General features: G+C 36.9%; 1 protein-coding gene across 8 annotated transcripts in view; it reads left to right on the forward strand.

Moving 5' to 3' along the window:
* The window catches only part of LOC110381285 (muscle-specific protein 300 kDa), a 187,644-nt gene that overhangs the window by 91,875 nt on the left and 68,193 nt on the right, over positions 1 to 27,576 (forward strand). For 7 of the 8 annotated variants that reach the window (XM_064037392.1, XM_064037391.1, XM_064037389.1 and 4 more), the window contains 10 exons: positions 113 to 583; positions 667 to 1,965; positions 2,424 to 2,597; positions 4,230 to 4,331; positions 4,665 to 4,902; positions 4,997 to 5,331; positions 5,541 to 7,991; positions 16,180 to 16,312; positions 16,681 to 16,853; positions 17,825 to 17,976. In XM_064037392.1, coding sequence (XP_063893462.1) covers positions 113 to 583; positions 667 to 1,965; positions 2,424 to 2,597; positions 4,230 to 4,331; positions 4,665 to 4,902; positions 4,997 to 5,331; positions 5,541 to 7,991; positions 16,180 to 16,312; positions 16,681 to 16,853; positions 17,825 to 17,976 — 5,528 coding nt within the window. The remainder of the gene's footprint in view (positions 1 to 112; positions 584 to 666; positions 1,966 to 2,423; positions 2,598 to 4,229; positions 4,332 to 4,664; positions 4,903 to 4,996; positions 5,332 to 5,540; positions 7,992 to 16,179; positions 16,313 to 16,680; positions 16,854 to 17,824; positions 17,977 to 27,576) is intronic. The other variant, XM_064037395.1, reaches the window with a different exon arrangement.

Here is a 27,576-nt window from a genome sequence, read left to right on the forward strand (position 1 = left end):
AGAGTAGCTAAAAAGAAAGAAGCGTGACGTCACAAGTAAATTAAGGTTGTAGTCTTGCCCACTACAGTAGATTCGGCACTATACATATACTAAACAACAAAAACATTTTCAGAAACTGGAAGAATACGTGAACTCGCACATCCAATACAAAGAATCGTACGACAACTTCTACGACTGGATCAGGAACTGCAAGATTGAGATCCAACAATGTTCCGACTCCCACGGCGAGAAGGACTCTGTGCAAAAGAAACTTCAGAAAGTCAACAAGATCATCGAGTCTTTACCTAAAGGTGAAGCCTTACTTAAGAAAGCTATCAGCCTCAGCAATGCTGTGCTAGAAACTACTGGAAACGAAGGCAAAGACAACATTAACCAAGAAATTAAACAGCTGAAGATCGAATGGGAGAACCTTCAACAGATATGCAAGGATACCAAGAAGTTACTTGAGAAATGCCTGTCGGCCTGGTCTGATTACTTGGAGACATCGGAGAAGATGAGCAAGTGGGTGAAAGAGTTTGATAATAAGTTAAAGACTGTGCAAAAGGTGGACAAGATCACACCTGAACATCTTGACAAGTGTCGCGTAAGTATTTATAATAATAATAAATCAGCAATCAATTTCAGACCTCTATTTTAGTCTTTTTACATATTTGTTATATTTTGCAGGAACTTCTGTCTGAGGCATTAGGACACAAACATGTCTTAGAAGAACTGAACGACAGGTGTGAAAACTTAATGGAACAGAGCGCTTGCGCCTGGGTCCGCGACAAGACAGTCAACTTGCAAACCGAATACACAACCTTGTTGACTAAGATCCAAGGTCTAGTTTCCAATGGCGAGAAGAACTTGTCTGACCACACTGAGTTTATCAAGGCTAAGGAAGATTTACAGCAGTGGTTGGAGACTGCTCATGGCACTGTCCAAGATTCCATTGGAGTTGGTGATATTGAAACCACTAAAGATAAACTAGAGACAGTCAAACTGGTTAACAACAGGATGACTGAAGGTCACCATCTACTTGTTGTTTTACAAGAGGCGTTTAAGAAAGCTCTTAACAACACTCCGCCTGAAGAACAAGATGGTCTCCGCAATGACGTCAAAGTATTGCAGGAGAGCTGGGACCAACTGAAGATAGACCTCAACTCTATCACAGCTCAGCTCAAGGCCGCCATTGGAAAATGGGAGGACTTCGAAGAGTCCAAGAAGAAGATGGACCAATGGATCAAGGAGACAGAACAGAACTTAGACAAGGTCCCACCAACTGGCGGAGAATTGGGAGAGATGAAGACTCTTCTGGAAAAGTACAAGCATATTGAAGATGAAATTGACAACAAGAAGCCTGAATTAGACAGACTGAAGAGCGAAGCCGCTGAACTCAGCTCTTGGGCTAAGAAACCAGCTATCAAAGAATCAGTCACAGAAATCGAGAAGAAATGCAAAGCTCTCCGCGCTAAATGCGCAGCTAAGAGAGCTGAACTCGAATCTGAGATCAAGGATTACAACAACTACCACCAATCGTTGCAAGACACTGAGAAATGGCTGTTACAGATTTCCTTCCAGCTCATGGCTCACAATTCCTTATACATTGCTAACAGAGAACAGACTGAGGAGCAACTAGCTCAGCATGCAGTACTTCTCGACGACATACAGAAGTACAGGTCTACATTAGACGAGCTTGAAGGCAAAGGACAAGCTCAGATTGAACGTTACGAAGCTACAACTCCATCTATTCGTGAGACTGTTGGAAAACAACTAAAGAATGTGAACGACAGTCATAAATCTCTGTTAGCAACTGCCCTACAGATTGAGCGTCGTTTGAGAGAAGGACTCGCGAAGTTCAAGGAGTATGAAGACACGCTGGAGAGCATCCTGAACAACTTGGATGAAATGGAGCCGGCGATTACGGAGCTCGATGTGCCGGTTGATGGACTGTCTCATGGACGTGAACTCCTGGATAAGGCTAGGGTGAGTTGATTATGAATTTATTTCAAATATGGATTGCCTAACATCGTAATGGGTCACGTATTTTTAAATTTGGATACTTTTTTAAATTCCTACAAAACAGGAATATTTTTTATACATAGAGTCAGCGTAAGCTCTCAATTAAATCCTGCCGGGGCTGCGGTTTGTTCGAAAGAGATACCGCGGCGCTGGTACATGAAAGGCCTACGATGGAACACGACGGTTTATAGTCAGTAAGAGTCTGACACTTCCTCACCGCTGCTGTGGGTACAGCGGGAGGGGTCATTTGATGATTTTTAACGTCGCTAAAAAAAAGCTCTCAATTAAATGCCAAAATTTCATGTGCTTCCGAGACATGAATGAAATATTTTTTTACACAACCACATATAATTCCGTGGTTTTATAACATCAACGTTTTTGGTAGGCCTTTATTTCAAAACCACCAACCTTAATCTTCCCAGGGTCTCCACAACCGCCTACAAACCGAGAAGAGCCGTCTATCAGCCGCCGTAGCCGCCTGCTCAGCCGCCGCCGCGTCCGTCTCCCGACCATCATCTCCTGCCGACACGGCGCCGCTGCCCATCCCACCACGGGAGCTGCACGTCAGGGCCCGGCTCGAGGACCTCATAGACCAGGTACTGAGAGCTTCCAGCAATGTGCTCGCTTCTGAAGTCTTGACTTCGTTTTGATTGGATCGATGTGCTGATTGAAAGTTGTGTGTCGTGATTGTGGGGTTGTGTTGCATTTATATACAAATCGCGAAAGTTCAAAAACCTTTGTTGCATTTGTTTGAAATATTATAAATTTTTGTTTACGTGTGTTGTTGAAACACTCATATCTACTTATAACTAAGTAGGAGCAAATAAGTTACCTAAGGCTTTCGTAGATCCAATATACAGAGATGCCATTCAAAATTATTTTTCCGTTTGGGCATTGAATGTAAATACTCCTCTATCATTAACATTTTCAGAACTTTAGTTAAATTCCCTACCCTAACTGATTGTCAAAATCCAGTATATTCAATAAGTTATTGGTCAATTTAACTCTCAATGCAACGCAACCCACCCCTTAGCTTATAAAAACGAATGATCTGCCAATAACAATAATTTATAATAATAAACTATGCTTATAAGTTCGCCAGGTCGACAAAATGAACAGAACCAACGTTTTGATGTAAGATAAGATCTCTTATTAATAATTAATAATAATTATTAAATAGTTAACATTGTTGTAGATAGACCGTAGTTAGAACAATAATAATGTAAAGGCTTTATCGTTGGCAATGTAACTTTTGTGCACCTGGTTTTGTCTGAACTGAGATTATTGCAAAATGTGTCTTAATAAAGTCCTAACATTCTTCAGGACTCTTTATTATGGTAGGGCTAAATTGACTGAATTAGAAGCCAGCTTCTAGTATAAGAAGTTGGCTGAACCCAAGCTAAAACATCATTAAAATACTAATTATTCCCTTCTCATTGTATGTAAATGATTGTATATTTTGCTACAATTAGACCATTTCATGCCACTATAATAGTGGCTTTGTTTAATAGCAACACTCAGTCATAAAAGAAACAAAACAACATCTGAACAAAATGTTAGGCGCTTACAAATTAACAATAAGCAATGTAGTTGAGAATTATCAAAATTCCAAGTAAATAGGTACCATTGCAATAATCTCCATTCAGACGTTTAAAGGCAAGCACTGTTTTATGATGACGATGAAACGGCACGTATATAACATAACAAGGAATCACTTAGTACTTCAACACTTAACACCACAAGTACAAAGTTGAGTTGAACGCTTTGCCGTATGTCACGTTTGTACTCAGAAGTGATAGAGAAAATATGCAGACATCCTTAAGTAAAGATAAAATGTAAATAAGTTTTGCTGTTGAAGGAAATAAAGATAGCACTGTCTATCTTTATATTCCGGATATTCAAAAGGATATTCCGGAATGAGAACAGGAAAAAGTATAACCAATGACCGTAATTTTGCACTATTGTTTAGCATTGTCAAAGGGAAATAGCGCAGTAAGGCAATTAGATGCCTTGTTGGGATTTTGAACTTAATTCTGAAGACCAGAAAGTTACTTTTTAAAGAGCCAGTGCTACCTAGTTTTCGCTAGATCTGACTTATCCAAATCTACAGCTTTAAAATCATCTGCTACTCCAGCAATTTTCTCTATCACTTCAAACTCATTAATAAGTATGTAAATACTAACCGGCACTGTATTCCTACGTGTGTGTGATGCATGGTTTGTTTATAGAAACATGTGAGCGAAGTAGGAAGCGCGCCACGCATTGAGCTCATACTTAAGTCCCTTGAGGCACCCGAGTTTGGGCAAAAGCTTTCGACTTTCGAAACCAAGGTAAGGATGCTTTGATTGTTGTTTGTGGAGTTATTTTACAAATATAAAATATTGAAAAAAGGCAAAAGGATAAAGCCGAAAATATAACATTCCTATAGCACAGATCGAAATTTTCAATTCTATTCTATCTTTATGGGCACCATCAATTGTTACTTTAGCACCATCATTACAAGAATCTTTCGATCCACCTCATCGTTAAAATCAGCTTATATGCAGCGAATACCTCTAATATTATTCACTATTTGTATTATCCACCACTCTGATAACGTAAATCGATAGTTGTCGACTTTCCCAAATGCCAAAACCGTTCTCTTATTTGTATTTACCTATCAGGTACAAAGTCACTTGGAGGAATTAGGAGACGCCGTCCATGGCATGGAAGAAGCCATGAAGCAAGTACTAGAGATCCAGGAATGGATTGCGGTCCACACTGCGCTAGCCCGGGACTGGCTCGCCAACCCGTCCAAGTTGAGGCCGGAGGCTGCTAAGCAAGATATGGCAGCAATGAACGATGCGCTCGCTTCTCTTAGTGAGAAGAGGAACAGGCTGCTCACTGAGATTCCTACTGAAGGTTTGTTTGTTATTTTTTTTTATCTAGTGATATGTTATTCTGCGGTAGAATTTGCAGTAATGAATTAACTTGAAATGTTTGTGACTTTGTTCAGGACTTGAAGACGAAATTAATCTAGAAGAAGAACTAGACAACTTAGAACAAGCGATCCTTAAGGCGATCGAGAGAGAAAAGGGCAACCAAGCTATCATCGACGCTTTCCGCAACAAATGCCAAGAGATTCACGACTGGTTCGATTCCACGCTCAAGAAGATGTGCTTAGCTGACAAGGGTTCTGGTCTCCCATGCCCTCAGAAGCTCAGCGCTCTCAAGGAACTGTCTGCTGAATTTGGACAGGCTGGCAAAGACAAGGTTGACAGCATCAAGTCTGTTGGATCACAAGTCATCAACATCGTCAGCAATTTGGAGTCTCAACAAGTGGGGGAACAAGTAAGTGTCAATATTTTAGATAAGCTAATTACTGAACTTGACCGTGACAAATCTAGTATGTAGTAGTAATGACCTAACCATGAAATTACTCATCAGCACTTATTGTTTGAACGGAAATTATAGTGTTACAACCGCATGCCGCGACACTTTTTTATTAGTTTGTGGGTATTTTGTCATTAAGCAAATACTCAAACCAATTGTTTTTCCAGATGAAATCAGTCGAGCGAAGATACAATGACATCGCTAAACGCATTCAACGCAAACTTCAAATGCTTGAAATCACCTACAAGGCGATCGATGGTACCAAGAGTGAGGTCAACGCCCAGAATGAATGGATGCAAAAGGAAATTGACAACATCCTTCACCCCGAACCTCTTGGTTATGAGAGCAAATCCGTCAAAGAACGCCAGAAGAAGGTAGCCAATCTTCTTAAAGAAACTGACGGTAAGAAGACCGTCATCGATTCCTTGGAGAAGAAGGTAAGCAACATCCAGGCTGAATTGGAACCTTCTGAACAGATGCAATTGGAATCAGAGTTGTCTGAACTCTCCTCGAAACAAAAGCAATTGGCCTCCCTTATCAAACAAGAGATTGAAAGGTTAGGCACATGCGCTGAAGACAGGAAGAAACTCGAGAATGATATCGAAAAGGCCAAGAACTGGCTCAAAGCCAAAGTTGCTGAGATTAAGAAACTTGGCGGCCCAGTACCTCTGGAAGCTGCTAAGGTTGAAAAAGAGATTGCGATCCATAAGAAACACCAGAGCGAGTTATCTGACTTCCACAACGATACTTTGACTGAGGTTATGCGTCAAGGCAATGCTGTATCTAAGGACTGCTCTCCCGAAGACAGGGCTAAGTTACAAGCTATTCTTGAAGATCTTAACAAAACATACACTTCTGCTAAGGTTGATATTGATGATAAACTGGCGGCACTCAACAAACGCTTACAAGGCAGGAATGAATTTGAAGCTGAAGTTGCCAAGTGCCAGAGCTGGTTGAACGAGGCTGAAGTAGCTGCCACACCTGAGCTACGCACTACCAGTCTTCAGCTCTTGGAAGAACAACTGGCTAAGTTTGAGAAACTCAGCAAAGAAGCTGATGATGTTGAAAAGAACATTAGCAAGATTAAGGACAAGTCCAAGGACATCATGGACTCATTGTCTGACTCTAACAAACTGCAACTTAAGGAACAAGTCAATGTTCTTTCTGATAGATTCGCTAGGATTAAAGCCATCATCAACGACAAGAAGGGCATCCTTCTCAAACACATCAAGGAGTACAAGGATGCTGCAGCTAAGATCGCTGCTGCTCTTGAATTCTTGAACGAAATCCAAAACAAATTAAAGGCTTTGAACAAACCTATTGGCAGCAAGGTCGAAGATGTCCAACCTATCATTCAAGCATACGAATCTATCTTAGCTGACTTGAAGAAGAACAAGGCAATGTTGAATGAACTACAAGGTGGAAACCTACACGACCTTCAAGATATCCTCACTCAACAGGATGACTTGATGAGCACAATTGAAGATCAAATATCGAAGTTGAAACAGCTGCTGCTTCTGCGTGAACAATTCTTCGCATTAGTGAAAGAAATTGAGGAGTTCATCTCCAAATACACTGACCTCACATCCGAAATTGAAAAATCCAATGACTCTTTGGAAGACAAGATTAAGCGTTATGATGACATCATTGTTAAGATTCAAGGCTGCGAAGCTTTGCTTGCGACTGCCACGGACAAGGGTCAACAGATCGCTGCTGAAGGCACCGTCATTGACAGAAACAACATTACTGAACTCTTACAGTCTCTGAAACAACAGCTTCTGACATTAAGAAGAACTGTAGAAGCCAAGCGTCAAGAACATGAGAGAGCCGCTGCAGAACATAAGAAACTTGGCTCAGATCTCTCTGAGATCCTTCAATGGCTGCACGACAACGAAGCTGCTGTGCATTCACGACCACTCCTCAACAGAGACGTCGCTAGTGTCGACAAGAAACTGACCGAACACGCCACACTTGTTAAGAACATTCAATCATATCTTGACAAGCTTACTAAGATTACTGACGTCATCAAGAACGACGATGGCGTTCCTAGCACACTCCTGGAAATGATGTCTGAAGGCAACTCCCTCAAGACTTCACTACCAGCTGAATTAGCCAACAGAGAAAAATACTTGCAAGACAACAAGAAATACAGGCAGCAATACCTACAACTCGTCGAGAAACTGAACATTTGGGTGAACGAAGCGACCATACGCCTCGACATGGGCAAGAACGGCACCGACTTCGAAAACATCGAATCTGATTTGGAAGAACACAAATCTTTCTTCAATACATCCGAACCATCGATGAAGGATCTTGTTGGCAAGCGTATGCAAGACATTGTCGACAAGATCTGGCCATCTCTGGCTGCTTCTGAGCAAGAAGAACTATCGAAAGACCATCAAAAGCACAACCAGCTTCTAAAGAACACGCTGAACTCTGCGAAATCCCGTCAAGCTCAATTGGAACAAGACTTGGAGATCTGGAAGGACTTCTGCCAGCTGGTTGACAAGATAAAGGCGATCCTAGACAAGAATGACATCCAAGACGAACCAGTGACGTCAGTGGACGCACTGAGACTGCACCTCGAGAAGCTGAATCATGCCAAGAATGACCTTGAGGTGAGTGGCTTGTCCGTTTTAACGTCATATTTGTACAACGAGTAGATGTAATTTAATTAGTAGTGGTGATGGCACTCAAGGTCACATCCTGTTCCTATTTATTAGTTTAGTTTTTGGGGTTACGGATACTTTATTATTTCACTTTTAGTGGAAATCTGATTTTTGTGCGTTGGCTGGCTGATTTATTCACATAACTAGATAAATGTTTAATCAACTATTATATACTATTAATAGAATGACAAATATTTAATTTCATTGTGTTAGTAATTCACATTTACAGGATGTCGATGATACAATTTTTTAGGTAATCTAACCGCCTTGAATTTCCTCATTGGTGAAACCAATTTTATTGCTTAGGCACTAGCAAATTTTTTATTGGAATTCCTGACACGAGTGCTAAATAAATCATTCAATTTCGATCAATTTAGACTGCAAATGGTTCCTCAATTGGTATTGTGAGTCAGTGACTAAATATATTAAGTGGAATCCCCACTTTATGAATTTCGGAGTATGAAAACCTCTTTCATATGCTTTATTTCTGGGGAATTCCCCGTACTTATATTAGCTAACAAATGATAATATTGTTCATATACATATAATCAGGTTATGGAAAGGTACACATAAATGAAACTGCAGATAAGCTAAACAAAGATACATATTTCAAAAAATTAGTTCACAAGACCACCGTTAGATGTCGCTCCAAATGGCACACTGAACTCTTTTTAAAACATGAACATCTCGTAAAACCTAATCAAGTCTAGTTAAAAAAACTATTTACCAATAACACGATAGTCTGCTATACGGGCACGTCGGAAAATGAATAAATTCCATAGTAATTGAGGTAATTAGAATTTAAAATGGAGTCAGAACCGTTCAGTGTAATATAATGGCGCCGCGCATCAGTTTTTGCTGGATATCGGTGTTTTTCTTCGAAGAATATTATACTTGAAGTAGTCTGTAAATATTGTATGAGGCTAGTAATCTTAAAAAGTATGTCATATAGAAAAAAATCCGTGTAAATAAAATGTTATTTTCTGTCATTTTCCACAAATACAATACCATTTACAAATTAAGAAAATTACGCACCTAAGAATTTTCTAAAATATTCTGGAAGGTTTACTGAAACACAATTTCAGAAGAAATTATAATTTGTCATAGTATGGTGTGATAAGATATCATACCTACGAGTATACAATTTATACTATGCTTATCTCTTTATATCGGTGCAATGATAAACCTAGTACGGTTATCGAAACAATAAATAGATACAAAGAAATATTGCTGAGTCATTGTTAAATAGCAAGTTATCCACTTTCCCAAAAAACATAATTATCATAAAGGAAATGAGTATTTTTCTTCAATATAATAATGATTTAATCTATGTAATTATTAAAATGTTATAATTGTCTGCGTGTACTTCAAAAAACATTCGATTTTAATTTAATTTAGTCAGATTTTTCAGTCTCATCTCATCTTAGCTTAACGCTTAGATAAAATTTTCAGGTAAAATAACCTGCGTTTACAGCAGTTGACTGGTTCTTAGTTTGTGTACGACTAGGTTAATGCACTTGGTTTCAAGGCCTATTGTTCTGGACTTAAGGCAACGTTGCTAAACTGACCAGTGACTTTATTGGCTGACCGCAAATTGTAAAAACTTTAAGGTCAAAAAACATCATACAATTTTGTACTAAACGCCTTCGAATGATAAAAAAAAATTGCTCTAGCAGACATTTTTGTCAGATTGTCCTCTATTAGCACATAAACCAAATTTTTTGCAAGTAATTTGCCTTACTTTTCCTGTTCGTGGGAAAACAATAGAAACATACAATTATTTTTTGCAAATAAAACGATAAATTCTTAAACCGCACAGAAGACTGACGCGATCATTTATTGCAAGAACTTCATATAGATTCATAACACGAACATGACTTTTAAGGAAAGCTATAAAAATGTATGGCCGATACAAGTACAAGGATGTTTTGGAATGAGTTAGATATGCTCCGGATTTTAATGGCAAGTTTAATTGAACCTACAGCAAAAAGTTTCCTGTTAAACGCAATAAGCATAATAGGTAAAAAATCGCGTTCAAGGTCATAGTTTTCAAAATGATGTGCTTGTGTAGCAGTTTCATTTGAATTAGGTATTTCACACGTTATTATCACTTGCTGTCTCTTATTCATGGACGTATTCTTCTGAGCTTGTTGGTGAGTCATTTCGCTTAACATCTCTAACTTCAAACGCCTATTATTCCCTTTATCAGCAAAATCGCCAAACACTATCAATTGTTATGTTAACCCTATCATGTACAGCAATAAAAACATCATCATTACCATGTCCCCTTATCGAAGTGTTGTCGCGAACGTCAAAATCATCAATGAGCGATTGCACAACAGTTATGAGTTCACCGTATTCGCCTTAACGGAGTGATGTCAGGCGCTGGCGGGGCGGCGCGCGCGCTCGCCAGTCTGTGACAGCATAGCACCGCAATGAGAACTGTACACAAACACACTACTTATTGCCTTGCTTTCACATCGTGCAAGTGTTATATCCACGTGCCCACTTAGTTTACAATCAATACATTAGTTTTTTTCCAATTTTCCTATCTAGTCAGTAAGTAGGTATTCAAAATTCCGCGAAAAAGGAAGGTAAGTTTGTGATATCGCGATAATTATTAGTTTTCTGACGGTTGTGTAAGTTCTGTTGTTGTTTTTGGAGTTAAGTTCAAGGTCACGGTCGGATGGTTTGTGTACGACCTGTGTTTTCACTTTCCTTGTGTTCATTTGTGTACATAGACGACTTTGTTTGATGGAATTCCAAGATGGCAGGTAAAGCCGGTGTACAAAGTGTTTGCGATTTTTTGTGATCTTGAAACGTGATCTCACGGCTGTTGCCGTCTGCATGGCGAATTTAAACTCCAACGCATCGCTTGAAACCATTTTCAGCGACATCATCGAACTTTTGGCTTAAACTGTGTCCTGTTACCGGTTATTATCCCAAATAAGGAGAGTGCAGTAAACTTTCGAAAAGGTCTTTCAGTCGTTTATTTCTCCTTAAGTGGATAAACCGCTGTAATTAAGGTTTCCGCTATAATGCACCCGAAATTAAACTCATTACGAGCATTGATACACGCAGGAGATAAGATACTTTCTTACATCGTGCAATTATCGCACTAACAATGTGTTATATTCTAGTTTTCACGTACAATCAAATATTAATATTTGAAAATACTCATGTCTTGTCTCACCTTCTAATAGAGTCGTTTCTATTTCAGAAAAACTATTCACGTATTTTTAAACGAAAATTGGGAAACTCGTGTAAGGTCAAAACACATACCTACCACGTAAATATTTAACATACTAGAATTAAAATAGCAAACATTGTTTACACGACAGGGGTAAATGCTGCTAAACACGATATGACCTTGAAGGTCAAGGGCGCGCTATCGAGGCCGCTCCATGTAATCTATTGATTGATAGCGCCATGAAAATTGACTTAACATGCTATTTCTGTGATAATATAATCGATACTGAACCAATATTATGTATGATTAGATCTACTTGTTATATTTTCTTCAACTTTCCTTTTGAGTTGAGAATAACTTTAAAGAGTAAAGTGGAATGGAATAGTGAGAAATATATATTTGTAATTCCAATATATACTCACTCATACATGAGGCCTAACTCACGAGACAGTCCCATAATTGGTAAGGCCTTCTGACTCATATATGATTATTATCCCACGTTTTCGTCCAACGGCCGTGGTACTCACAGTTGATATTCGTACCATTACGTCACTGCTTAAAATTCAAGGGAAGTTACTTTTGTACCATCAATAAGTGCCGATGCTCTTTCAATGATTATTACACGACCCTGACTTTTTAACGTGCAAAAAATTGAGGAAATTTTGTCGTCCGTAGCAGGACATTCGAAGTAACTTTGAAAACCTCTAAAGATATTACTATTGAGTGTATCTTTCTCGAATACGAAGGTGTCAATAACCTTTGCAAGGATTGCACGCCTGCATAATGAACTGAATCAAACCATTGTGTCTGCAAACGATTCACAAAAGAGATCACAGCATCCTCCGCTACACGAGATATATCAACTGCATTCAATAAGTGAAATCTGCAGTATCAGCCTCAATTGCATCAATAAGAGTAAAGTCAATACAGTGAAAGTTATAAGTGAAATTCTACTTATCTGTTTTGTCATCTTCAAAACGTAACAAGTTTGGCCTGCAATACAGCCTGGCGTTTGTGACTTTCTTAATGTAAGTAGCTCAGAGGTTGTCTGAAAGGCATCGCTGAATTGCGTCGCTTTTTAGAGTAAAATTAAATTGGAGCTACATATTTTAAATTTTACTTTGGTGAAGTGACTTTCTGCAGTGGTTTTCGAAGTGCATTCTTTGGTCTGTTGATAATTTCAGTATGTTATTTTTGTATAGTGAGACTCAATTTGAGTTACAATAACTGTAGTGAGTAGTTCCTATACCCACTCAGTCAGTTTAGGTCTATAGTTAGAGAATATGGCTGCTGTAACAGATACATATTGTTCCAATTTGTTCAGCCTACATCCACTACTTATTAGCTGAAAGTTAGTCGTGGGATTAGGTTTTGTTACACTAATTATATTCTAATCTAGACGCTAAGCTTACCTTACTTCTTATACGAATTTGCACATTCTCTATTTTACCTTGGTCCTTAAAAGGAAAGTCGTCTAACTTTCCGCCCGTCTTTTGTCAATTTTCAAAACTGATTATTATCATCACAAATTTTTAGCACACAACAATATTCAACAATATTCCTAATCTAATCTTTTCATCACGCAGCAAGCAAGTAAATACAGCTCAAAGAATGTAGGCTCGTTCACTTGCGCGGGCGCAGGCGTGCAATCTCGTGGTTAATGCTTTTTTCTCATCGGCTATAAATAGACACAATGGACCGAGGTGTCAAGGCCAGTTGCTAGCGCCAGCCTGGGATACTTGCTGAATAACGAATAGGTATCTTTAGACCTATTTCAGCCTAAATTGGTGTAAATGTGGTTTTGAGAGCTGCTAAAACTTTCTGAAATTTGCACGGCCTCTAAGTAGGAAGTAACTTTATTTTTTTGCCAGAGTCAGTAAAATACCTAGAGCTTGTATTTCTAAAATATCCCTTGCGGCATGATAGTCTATTAATCGATTCAAATCAACATTTTTCTCTTCATATTTTGGACGCAACAAAAGGCCACATCTTCTAGAAACAAAAATAACTTTTCTCATAACGACCCAAGAGCGTAACACTTCTGTTATCAAGTCCAGCTTATCAGTCATCATTTACAGCAGCGATAACATTGTATACCCTCATGGCGTTAACTGTCGCTACTTTACAACAATCAACATTGTTCAAGCGAACACTTTCTTCTTTATTTACATTTCAACAGTTATTTATAATGAACTGTGCACTTTATTAATGACATAACCTTAAAAACTGTTCTAGTAAAAAAACCTAAAACTAAAATGCGTCAAAAAAAAACTAAAACTAAAATGCGTCAAAAAAACCTAAAACTAAAAAGCGTCAAAAAATTCGTCCCCATCGCTGTCCAATGTGACTATAGGTGTACTTGTTTATTTTGACCTCCGACATAATAATTGTAATTATTCAGTAAAGTCAGTCAAGTTCAAGTTAAACAGCAATTTGTTGCACCCGATTATAGCAGCCATTTAAATAAGTGCATTCTTGTAATACTTGATGTGAGATAAGATATTATCTAGAAGTTTACAATAACTACTTACTTGTGTTTGTAAACACTAGAGCTCTCTATGTTATTATAATGAATGTTTCACCCTTCAAAATCTTACTATTTATCTTTTAATATCTTACATTTACATAACAAGCTGTGTCTTCAATTGTACTTATGGTCATTTTTCCTTTAGTTTTTCTCAGATCTAGCTATGCGTAATTCTAAATTCAGTGTCTATTGACGAAGTGAATGTAAATCCTTTCCCATACAATTATCATATATCAACCATCAACATCTAGCCTTACAATTTTACAAAATAAATGGCATTCACAGAAAAAAAAGAGAGATCTATCTCACACCATTGACTGGACCAGCCTATAATAGTGTCGTGACAAGGCCTATAAATCACTTCCAGCAAATGACTGGTGATTGCACTACTAGGTGCGGGTTTGCTACAATAGTACCTAGCGGATATGACCTGAGCCCGCGACCTCTCAATTGCAAGTCAATGCCTTGTTAGGTCTATTGTACCTCAGAGCTGGTTATCAAGTTGTATGGTTTTGTATTCTTCCTAGGTTTTGAAATGGTAATGATGATGCTATACTGAAATAAGTTTCTAAAAATGGTTCGTTTTAATAAAAGCAATTTAATCAATAAAGACTCTTTAGAGTTTTATTTCAACCAAAAACAAAATTCATTTATACAAAGTAGGCTGCAAATCAGCACGTTTTGAACATTTTTACAAAAGACAGCCCTAAAACGCCCGCCCTTCACCACTTCCTATGTGTTTTGCTGGTTCAATTTACTGTCAGTATTTTATGATCAAAACAATTATAAAACTAAAGAATAGAGTATTTGATTGAATGCACCTAATCAGAGGAACTTAAAGTTTCATTAGAAAAATTATTTCAGTGAAGTGTTTTGAGGAAGGCTGTAAATAAAAAATATAGGTTCCGAAAATGCACTGTATGTAAACAAAACAGTCTGCCATACATTTTAAAAACAATATGATGTCAGATCCGGTGCGAGTACAATGAGCCATTAATGCTCTTGGTCAAGTCAGGCATAACCCAAGGTCAAGTTAATACAAAGTTGAAGATACAATGTCATATTGTCGGCTTTTAAACTAAGCACTGCTGTTACAATACAATAATTTAACGACTTTCGCAAGTTTGCAAAGTTTATTAAAGTGAGAAAAATTGCTGAAGCTCGCTTTTCTAAGTAAAACTTTATAGGTAAGTACTAAACTTATGACAAAAAAAAGCATTTGCAAATGTAAATACAATCTTCACTGTGGTATATCATTATCGTTCATCCGCAATTATTTATGAAAACCAATACGACAAGCTTGACGCAAGAGTGACGTTATTTAAACTATCATTATTCATTTCTATTTGTGGAAATTACCTTTTTGTGACAAATCAATGCCAAACGGCCATTTTTGTTGCAGTTTTTTGTACGACAATTATTTCTTCTATAGATACGACTCCTACGAATAGGTATAAGTTTTTATTTTATCCAGTGTTTAGAATACCGACACACTACAAACTTTTAGACAGTTTGATCGGGCTCATAAATCAGTATGGAAATGAATATTTCTCACATAATAATGATCATGCATGAGTCAGCATTGATTGAATTCACGAATTTCTCAAAAAAGAAAAATGCAATCATCGGGTCAACCGTTGGCCGTCTATTTAGTTGCAGTTTTCTTAAAGTGCTATAAGAAGTTACACAATCTGTCAGATATAAATAACTCCAATGTACTTAATAAGTACAATTAACGTGAAAGGTATTACATTATCATCATTTAACTTGTAATGCGTAAACGATTCTTTCTTTTCATATGTATTCAGGTTCTGAACCGGTCTGTAAGTATGAAATGCAATTTAAATTGGGTAATCAGCCAGCCAACTGTAATAATTTCTAGATGTCAGTTTAATTGTGAACGAATGAAATGTTTCAGTATCCGTTCCTTTGCATTCCTGAATGAAATCATTAACTAAAGTAAATACAGCCATTTCCCGGCAAAATATGTTTTGTTTTCTATGTATATTGTCACACAAACCTATTTCTATTGTTATTTTTTTCATCTGTGTACCCCTCATTACGCTTATTTTGCTTTTAAGGCCCGCCAGCGCAAACTAATTATCCTCTCATCAATCCTTTCCCTCATTACTTTTCTGACAATGTAGGTAGAAAGCTACATCTACTATTTTCAAGTCTTTATGGACTGATGAATGGTTTCCTTCAGTAATTGTTAGGAAGTAGGTGCTCTGATAGTTTTTCAATTGTTTTATATCCTTGGGCCCATTTTCAACGACAACATTAACGTCTGTTTTTCCTTAAAACAACTGTTTACTTTGTATACAGCAAACAGTTGTATTAAGAAAACTTTCGTTTTTATTCTCGGTGAACTTGAGCCGAAATATTGTTCGTAAATGACCTGTTCTCCCGTACATCTTCAGAACCAGCAGCCGCTCTTGGACGTGGTCCGGGAGCGGGCGCGCGAGCTCTGCTCCGGCGCTGATGCTGCTAGTGGGGAGAGGGTCGAGCAGAGGACCAGGGAGCTCGCTGACCGATGGAATGTAGCCTGTGAAGGTACGTAGCTGATTATGCCCATATGACATGAAAAGAATCCATTTTTATCAATCTTATTTTGCAACAGCCACAAAGAGCTAAAGTGAAACATCACATAAGATCCCTATTTCATGTTTTTCATTGATCTTGAGGTGTCAAATGCATATTCCTGTTATTTTGCCCTTCAAAATGCAATTTGGGCCCTACGACTTCCTACTACAATTCACTTTACTGTAAATTGCAATCATGAAATTGCCAACCTCACTTACCTACATCATTTTATGCATTGATAACCCAATACTTTGGAGGGGTCCTACGACCAGCAGTCAATGGCAATTGCCTGATATGTTAAAACCAATACACATATTTATCTTACCTCCTCTCTCCAGGCCTAGCCAAGCGCGCAGCGACAGCCGACCAGCAACTCCACCGCTGGAATCAGCTGCTCGACGTACAACGTACCCTGGGAGCTGCCATCACGGCTGCGTCAGACCGGCTGAGACAGCTGGACGCCAACCCCAGCACTAGAAGGCGTGCGGTTGATACTAGGCATGCTTTACAGGTAAAAATTTACTTTACATAAGACAATTGCTTAGTAGTAGTTTCACACCAGTAGAGTTTCCGCTCGGTTTACCCACGAAAAAACTGTCACGTGTCATCGTTTGATTGAACTGACAGTTGACAATTGTTCGATACCTTCCACTCGTAAGATCGACTCGGAAAATCGGCAGTATGAAATCACTGTCAGACTTACATATATAGATAGTATACTTGTTGTGATGATTAAGTCGTTATAGTACTTTACAAAAAAAAAACACTTATAAAATATAAATAGGTACATTGGTTGTGCACAATATAATAACGACGATGACCAAAAAAGAGAATAGGTCCAGCTATTTCCGAACAATATAGGAAATATGAATATTTTACATAATGAATATTTCCTTTATGGTCATGCATGCTAAAGTCACTCCACTGTAAATATGTAGTGCAAAGCTACTTTTACAACAAGTCAGGTTCATGTACCTATTGACCTAATCTTACTCGAAACGCCATTGTAATGGCTAGCACACGATAAGAAATAGTGTTCTTTACAAACACTTACCTTGCATGCGTAATCATGTAGACGACGGCGTATTATGTAGAGCCATGCAAATTAAGTACCTATGTAAAATTACAGCCTACTGAGGCTTTCATTCTCTTGAGAATGAGTATGTGTTATTGAAATAAGAGGTTTTTCTTTGTAGAAAGCATCACATGAAAGATGGATTTCCGTGACCTCAAATATATAATTACAAAAAGATTTGGTGTGTCGTTATAAAATAGTATTTTCTTTTTAAACATCAGTCGAAATTTCACAACCCTGACGAGTTTTACTGAAAAAATCTTTCAGTACAGTATAGTATAGCTACAGGTCCGCGAAGTAGTTACCACGTGATGCCGGTGGAACCTAGAGGAAGCTAGTCTTCAATATCGAGCCCACAGGAATATCTATATCCAATTTTACTAACCATCACCATATCTTCCTCTCAGGAACTCCAAAGCGAAGTATCAAGCTTAGAAGACAGTCGCGACGAGCTGCTAGAGCACGCAGATTTCGTGGTCAACATCTTGAAGCCGCACTCTAAGGACGCCGCCAATGACACCGAGAGAAACGTCAAGGAACTCGTTGAAGCTTACGAGAAGTAAGTTTTGTGTGTGTGATTGTATGTAGGTGTGTGTGTGTGTGTGTGTGGCTTTTTGTAAGTGTTAGTTATTTGGGGTGTTACTAGAAAGCTGGTTCTGGGTTCGATTCCCATGTTGAATTTGGTAAAAAGCTTGATTTTGAAGCTTAGGTTATTTTTTTGGGTAACTAAGTAATTGCAAGAGTTCTTAATTGAATGACTGCCCATGAGAATATGAATAGTAAAGTAGCTTGTTCGGAAAACATAGATACATGTCCAGAATTAAACAGATAACAGAAATAGTCTGAAACTTCCAAAAGATGGCAGCACTAGTGATATCCATCTGAAATCCAGCTCAAAAATTAGGCAAAAACAATTTTAATTCTTCAAAATGCATGCTGCATGCGTAACTTTCAGCATTACATCACGAAAGGTAAGGTTTATTGTCCATCCGTATTATTGCAATTATTATTCGCAATTATAATTCGCCGTGTCCCGTGAGGTGCCAAAACCAACAGAATTGCATTAATCTGTGTTTACTCGACTCGTGCTGAAATACTCGTCAAACTGTGATCGGTAGATTCGCAGGAAAGCTTAAAAACAAAACGTTAGATTTGACCTTGCGATGCAAATAGGAGTTGCTTGCTAAAACAAAGATTTGTTAAGGAAATAAGCTGTTTAATGCCAACTTTACCTCTTGTTGTGTTCGATAGTCTTCTCGACATTTTATATTTTTAATATGAGAATCAATAACGCTGAAGTTAACAAATGACAACAAGAACAACTATGAGATCAGCAGTTAATAATGTTGTCTTTTTTCCTTAGAAGTTACTAATTTCGGATGCCCAAAATACTTAAAAAGGACATTACCAGTGGCTTAATTTTTAAATTTTAAATAGCTTAAGTAACTGTATTTAGGTACTACAATGAGTTTAACTGCATAATACCTATTGCTGCATCAAGTGAACACGTCAGATAAGACAATCGAATATGTCGTATCGATGTAAAGTCGGCAATAAGACATATGAAGTTCTTATTTACTTATCAAATGGTTTTTACTTTACATAAACTACAGACAGCCTTAAAAGTAGACACCAGTTGCTTACACTTAATAGGCTTCCAGCTGGTCGATTGACGGCAATTGACAGATATAGGCTAAGTTATGACTTATGACGGTACACTTGCTACACTTATAGGATTACATATCTATGTATATTATCCGTAAGCTAAAGTTAAATCTGCTGCCTGATTTCAAATGGAAGCTAGCCAGGCATTGTTGAATTTTCGGTAAACAAAATATCATTACTTATCTTCTTATAATATAAAAATGAATCGCAAAATGTGTTGGTAAGCGCATAACTCAACAACACCTGGACCAATTTGGCTAATTCTTTTTTGTTGTGTTTGTTATTGTCAGGAGAAGGATCTTATGAAAAAAAAATAGGGTAAAGTAGAGAAGTCAGTTGACGGGAGCAAAGCCGCGGGCAAAAGTAGTAATAATTACCAGTCTAACGAGACACAGACTAAAGACCAGTTGTTCACATAAAACTTCATTAATTTCCGTGAAAACCATTATCATTACGTTCTTAAAATAAAACATTAAATAGTTCATTGGCACACTTATGTAATAAAAACATAAATACTGTACACTTTCAGTTCCCCACAGAGATGTAAAAAAAACTTTCTCAAAAGCTGGGCTTTCACTGAACATTACATAAAAAAACCTTATCTCGGAAACTAGGCCAGTTCTCCGTCGAACCCTGCCAATGAATTCCGGAAGAAAACTTCTGGCATAACATCAACTAGCTGACGGCTGCCACTCTTGAATTCAAAACAAAAATATTTGTTATTCCTTCAAAAACATCATTCTAGACCTTTTCACCTTCGACATAGAACACAGATTCGCTTGCCTCTGTTTCATCATCAACGGATATAGATGGTTAAAAAAGTCTTGGCGTCTTACATTCTGTGTTTCTTAGTTTAATATTTGGCAACTTTTTTGGACTTTTGTTTCCTGCGTTGAAATGTTGATGGATAGCTTTTAGATCTGTACGTGTTGAATGGCACATTTGGCCCATATTTACGTTTTTTTAGACAAGATTTCACGTGATCACTGAGGAAGCCAACCATTTTTTTAAACAACCTTCAGTTTATGCCGGTCGCTTCAACCATCAATTAAATCTGAACATTAATTAGAATCTCATTAACGTTCTCGTTTGCGTTAAATAAATCGACACTAACAGAAATCACAATCCCATTCGCGGGGTTTAATTTCGTTTCCCCAACATTAAAATTCTTTTCCAAACATCGACAAACATGCGAAGCCCAGACGAGATCGCAAAATTATATTTAGCACATATAAACGCCAAAATAAACTTTATTAAACAGCAATAAAGCCTGCAATGAAAGCATACCAAATTGTTTTAAAAACCTGAAGAAGTTTTGCCAAAATTATTATCTGCCAGTATTAATACTGGTAAGCCAAATTATACTCTTTGGGTTCGATTTTAAAGTAAATTATTGCTTGATGACGGCGTTATCGGTCCAGATGATACGTAATTGGTAATGGGTCGTTTTCATAAAAATTGTAAAAAACAGATATGAAACAGATAGGAAAGCTATATTGTTATAACGGAAAAGTAACAGAGACGAATTATTAGGGTCAGTATATAACGACGCACTTTTAAAAGAAAATAAGTAGATAGTAGTATTCGAATTGTTCTCTATAATTTCGCTGTCGTCCACCTGGTGTTAGTGGCATATTGCCTGTGAAGAAAAGAAAACCTTAATACATAAATATTAAATATTCTAAAACAAACCCCACAGCAATTCTTATACCCGAACTAAAGCCATTCGTAGGTAGGTAACTATCCCAAACTTATCCCATTATAATACATGATGTTACCTGCAAATATCGATTGTAAAAATGTATATCGATAGAAAACATTTTCGAGTTTTATATTTTATTAGTGGATTGATTTTTATTTACTCTGTTCATGTCGACTTTTCGTAAAGATACCTTTATAAAATTATAAAATAAAAAGAAAAGTGGTAGGTTTGATTAAATACGTTTTTATCTCGGTACGTACACTGTGAACAAACCTTAACCGTTCATATCTGTTACGTCACAGAAAAAAGTAATCGATATGATAACCGATATGAATAAATTGCTTGTGTCTAATCTAAAAAAATCTCTTTTTCAATGCTAATTCTTACTTTATACGAAACTTGTATAGTACAGTGATAGTGTCAATACACATTTATTCTAAGCTGAGTTATAAAACAGTAAAAGTACTTACCGATACTTTAAAAGTCTCACAGTAATAAGTAACTTTTAACTGTCGAATAATCACTGCGCCACAATATTTCGTGCTTGTTGCGCTTAACAAAATAACCGAACATTTTTGATTCGTCGATTCTTTTGACAGTTCAGTTGCTAATGTTTTAGGTAAAATAATTTTGATAACTACTACAAAAATATTAAAATGACTAATGTAACAGACAGGAATAACAGAAATGAAGTTAAATCAAGACTTGCTTTAATTAATTATTCCTGAATTCTGCGTGTTATATTTCATGATAATTTTAGCAAATTCCTTCAGGTTCCACAATGCTCTACTAAGAAATCAATTATTTGTCAGTTAAAATACTAATATTGAATAATAAAATGTTTTCTAAATGTCGCGCCAAGAATGTGGACACGCATTGCTTATATGAAAACAAATGTTCTACGTTGTAGTTTTCTTTTAAAATTAATCATTCATTGAGGATTATGGGGCGTTATTTTTGTTTTTCATAATGCTGAAATAAATGTTTATTCTGTTTTAAGAGTAATTAGCTAGTAGCTATCCTTTAAAAAAGAATAACTCTGTTGGACGTTTTAATATACAATTTTTTTGAATATGGCCCTAATACAAGGTATGTATGGTGCAGTCAAGGGCGATGCAACGTTAATCAATTCTGTCTTAATTGGCAGCCAGTTCGACGTATTAACAACGCTGTAGGGTGTGGAAGATCTGAAAGGAATACTAAGTATTATGGATGCGCAAATGCAGCGGAATTATAAACATAATGAATGAACGCGTGGGTTCAGTAACATAAAACACTTATAGCACACAAACTCAGTCCACAGTCTTGGCATAAAACAAAAAATAAAGGTTAAATTAATTGGGGCAACGGATTTAGCCAATAAAGTAAATAAAAAGACAAAATAATATATCGTGAAAGAATGTAGAGAAACTAAAGCAACATAATGAAATTCAGATGATGCAGTTGCGTGTTGCTAAGGTTACGCTAAAATTGTAAACAAAATAACTCAAACGACCAATTATAATTCCTTAAATAAATGAGGAGAATTATAGGAACGAAATTTTTGTTAATTAGGGCACATGTTGTCAAGGTAAAAGAACAATTTTACCTATATAACATAAATGCTACATCAGTTTAATCCTTAACACAGTGAAAACCTTCATATAGTCAAAGCACTGAACGCCAAACTTAATTTATAATTAAACCTGAAAATTCTCTACGTTGAAAAATTCGAGTGCCCCATAGCTAAGCCCAGCCAGCTTAAAAATAAAATAGATTTTATTAGCGCAACAGAATAAAACCATGTCGCCATGACCACATGTCGGCTGCATGAACACCAATAATACCCCACTGATTTACCGCACAGGAATGTTCTAGAAAAATCATTTATTTTTATAAATCTCGCTCTAGTTGTTGCAGTATTTAATGTAGATGTAGGTACAGATATAAACAAAGAAGAATTTAAATTACATGTTCATAACGTTAATAATGATGATGGGAAAATAGTTGTAGATGAAAGAGGGCGTGATGCTAATATAAACTACTATCTTTACGTTCATACAATAAAGTTGCTATTAGTAGTAATGGATTCTACTAATAAAAACGTAACAGCTAAAATTGTATAACCAAATAAACATCAGCGTAACTTGCCAATTTACACGACCGTAATATTACAATCTACCTGTCTAATGAAAATATTCAAATATCACAGAAAAGACGGAAAACGCAATAAAATTGTAAAAAAGAGTGGCCCCGTACAAATATTCGCGTTACGCAATCATGACACAGGATCTTAAAATGATTCCGCTTTTGCGAAAATAATCTTCAATGTATTGTAGACTTTACACTCAAGTCATTAGAGTACACTTTAAATATGTAAATGTTGTACCGTCTACTATGATATCATCGCTTGCTAAAAAATCTCGTAGTTTATTAAAATAACCCTTAGATCTAAGTGAAGTGACGTCATAAGCTTATTTAGTATTCGGGTCGATTTGTAAACGACTATACCTACATGTTTTATTTATTGTCACGAATATTGTAGCTACAGTGTTTGTAGGTGCAAGAGTGTTGAAATTATCTCATCTGCCGAATTCTAGGAAAACTCTCCCTCCTCTGGCATTCCAATATCCTTGTGTCATTTTTCTCGATTTATTTGCGTTTTGAAAGAAAGAGAGATGCATTTATTGCGCAGTCTTGTTCTCAGATGACACAATTACGCATTATGTAGTACCATTACTAAAATTGGGTCACTAGGGAAGTACGCAGTACCTAAATACGTTTCTTCTAAGCAACAATGTCTGAAAATCATTGTATAATGTATATTGTCTTATTATTCGAGAGTCCTTAAGAATTAATTTTAATTAATCGCCTTTCCTGGATTTAAAGATCCCGATTCTGAAGGTTTCACCATAGATCCCACTGCATAAACGTATTCCAAACAAAATTGGCTAAAACCTAAGCGCCTCAATTTCCGCTACACTGAACAGAAGCCTAAATCCGACATAACTTTGACCTTGACACTAGAAATAACCAGATTTACTGAGCATAACGTCTTGATGGATTGCGCGGACCGCAACCTTGATTCAAGAACACCATGTGACTTTGTAAATCAATGAAGTCATGGCTTTAATTATGTCTAGACGAGGGTTAGCGGACATATTGAACAGTTTGGTATGATAATGTTCTCTGTAGGGTAGGGCAGGGCCGTTTCAGCCCCTAACCCCTTTTGGATAGCTTATAAACGCGTTGTAGCGGTTTGGAGGGGTCGTTGTGTGACGCATGGAAAACCCGTTTAATTTGAGTTTGGGTACCGGGAAATCAATTTGTTTACTGTTCAACAATGGTACTGGGGGAGTTGGCGTTTTGTAACTTTTAAATTGATTCCCGACTTTTTGTTATTTAAAATTACTTGAGGTGATTTTCATTTCGATAAATTCTTCAACTTAACATTCAATACAAGCAGCAGGCATGTAATCAAAACATGTAAATGTGTGATATTTAATTTGAACATGAATTTCGAAAGTCCTTGCAAACGAAGTGGTTTTTAAACAACCGTCACCATTCATCAAAGTTAGCACTGTACGATTCAGCGGAATCACAAGTAGCCTCTACATAAGGACCGTCGATATCAAGATTATCAAGTGCAATAAAAACATTATCTATTGCATTATTAAACAGTGAAATATAAGGAGTGACAAGTGTGCAGTTCGTGGCGACCGTGGCCTACTGTACACGGCTTCAATAAATAGCAATTTGCTGTAAATTGAATTGAACCTTAGCGCCACATGGGACTTGGAAAACTCGTTGTCGGAATTGAATTTTTACTATACCACGCACTATGGTGCACTGAGGCAAATAATACCTATGCCAATGTGTTTATCTACTTCATGTTAAGGAACAAGAATAGTCAGTTAGGCAACTTTCCCAAATACAATCATTAGCTACTTATATCCACCTTATTTTCCTATATAATACAGTTGAACTGATAATTATGGGACCATAACAGCTGTTTTACCGTTAACTGCAAAGTTTGCTCTCCCCTTCAAACCGCTTCGGGTAACGGTCTTGAATTTATTATTATTTTTATGACCACTTTTGACAAATTTACACATGATTTTTTTACTCATTTATAGCTGTCTTACACTGGACACTTAAACTCTATTACATAGGAAGGAACTACAGTATTTTTTGTGACAAACCATACAGCTATAGACGTTAAAATATCATGTTCTGTATTGCACTACATCTTCCGTATCCATATCACATAACATCAGGTGAAAGCCACCACAAAAAGGGCAACATACTCCTAACTTTAAGACCCAATTTCCCATAGCAAAATGTTCAGCTGAGTGCACACAAAGGCGTTAACCATACCCTTAGTTTATGGTCCGTCGCGTGCCAGCTCCCTTGCTACATTTCTGCCAACGCACTTTGGCAACATAGCTTGGTGGGTCGTTGACTTGTTATCGGCATGTGCGTTTATCAACTTCATAGTATATATTTGCGTTATGTATGTGCTGAACTTCCGCGGTGGTTATTTTTAGAGCTGAATCTGTTCTTGTGATTGGTAGTGTTTCCTTTTTGTCTTTGGCAGTAGTGATCAGCTTTTCTACTATAATTAGTGATGTAGCTTTCCAAATCACAATTGGCTCTATCAATCAACCTACATTAAGAGCTATTTTGTAGTAACAAAGCTTTTATTTCCAAAATGTACAATGTTGTTGTCTAAATGTAGTTGCAGTGGCAAAGTTATTTCTGTAATATAACCTTGGGCTGAAGACAGTTTTACCTAGCCTGGCTGACGGCAATAAAAGTGATTGATGAACTTGCAGACTTTCATAAACTTCACTTCTATGCTGCACAAACAACCATATTTCCACGTGTTCACATTATTTTTTTGGCGCCAAGGATGTCAATTTTTCTCAGTAAATACAAAACGGATCAAAATACAACTTGGTTACCTGAAAGTTTAGATGATATAAGCCTTATTTTGTTAGTTGTAGAAACATGATTAGGTAACTTTTATAACAGAGAAAAATATATCAAACATACCTCTTTTTAAAAAGAGATTCACATATTATGGGCAAACGGGACCGATTTAAGCCTCTTAACTTTTTTAGTGTATGCAAATAAAATAAGCTACTTATTTTCAATGTAACCTACTGAACTTGTGCCTGAAATCACAAGGTAAAATAAGCCCATTTTGTAACAGGAAACCTGATTTCAACATACCGGTGGTTCTAAATAATGGTGTAGTTATATTTAATGACAAATAAAGTCACAGTAGTGAACAATATGCCTGCCTGCTTCCTGTTCAGGAAATAACGATGACATAACTCACTCTATAGCTGTGTAGCGTGCTAAAACTTGTAGGTATACATAGTTAGGAAATGATGCATACTTTTCAATGTCCTATCGCAGGATATATGACAGAGATACCTACGTTTTCTAATAAAGAGAAAATCAGGCTGGTCTGAAGTTTTGATTTATAATAGACAATATTTTCAGAATTCCAAAAATTGTAAGTCTTTAATTCTAGAATTTTAATTTACATAGGTACCTAATCTGAATAAGATTTCAAAATCTTTAAAAATACAAATTGATGTTAGTCAGTAGGTGGATTGTGGAGGTCAGATGACGGTCGTTATATTGTATGTAAAATATTGTTATTCAAAACTATTTTATTGTTATATCTAGATGAAATATAAACGACTAGACAGAGGACTAACTTGATTTCTATTTAAATTTGCTGAGACTGATCATACGAGTTCCTTTCATTGTAGATTTTATGAACATACTTATTCAATAGGTACTGTTGACAACTTGATGTTAAATATTGAAGCTGTTAACAAAACGTAGGTACAAAAGAAACAAGTTTGAGATGTATCATAGCGTTTTTGTCAATTGTGACCTCACGCTACGAGCCTTGAAGGACATTTATAATGACGACATCAACTCGAGTGTAATAGACGTTATTAGCACGTGCCTCCCTTGAGACAACATAGCTGTCCTTACCTACCTATAAAACTATGTGAAAATTAAAGGCACAAAGAATATAATCTAAAGGACGTGTATTACTACTTATCCTGGTCTTAAATTGAGAGATGACGCTAGATTCCTAATTTAGATATCCTAGGCACTTTGTCACTCGTAGCCTAACGTAGCCTTATCTATTTATACATATTTGCGTGAGTCACTAAGACTTAGGTAAAGCAGCTTAAGCATATCCGAGTTTCTACGCCTTGCACACTGTATTACGAATATAAAATCCAGGCATAAGTTCAGACAGAGAGAGACAGAACAGTATTGACCTGTGCACTTATTGCCCGTTTTTGGCTGCGCGCCACTCAAAAATCGACATTTAATTTGCAGTGCGACTGTCATTTTCGCATTCCGTATGCAAGGGATGCGGCAATAACGTATGGATCTGTGGCTAGACGGTGCCATATTAAAATGCCTGTATAACGTCTGTCTGTAATATTCAGAGGGGTCTTAGGAAAGCCCCGGCAATGTGCACCCCTTAAAGGCAGACTTAATTATACCGACAATCGTGTAGAGAATTTACAGTGGATCTTTTTCAGGCGACATGCTTATTTTTTTCTTTTAAAACACATTTCTGACTCTTTATTAATTGTTTGACGTGAAAAAGTGAACGGTGGGTGGAAAATGGATGAAATGAAAATGGGGAAAAAGTTTCCATGTTCTGTAGTTTTTAAACTAATGAACTCAAACCTGTACATTACCTCATCTCGACTTAGAAATAAAGTTCAATTTCATATGTTTCATAGTCATATCGATTGACATCTTTTT

Source organism: Helicoverpa armigera, chromosome 13 (genome assembly GCF_030705265.1).
Source record: "Helicoverpa armigera isolate CAAS_96S chromosome 13, ASM3070526v1, whole genome shotgun sequence".
Lineage (NCBI taxonomy): Eukaryota > Metazoa > Arthropoda > Insecta > Lepidoptera > Noctuidae > Helicoverpa > Helicoverpa armigera.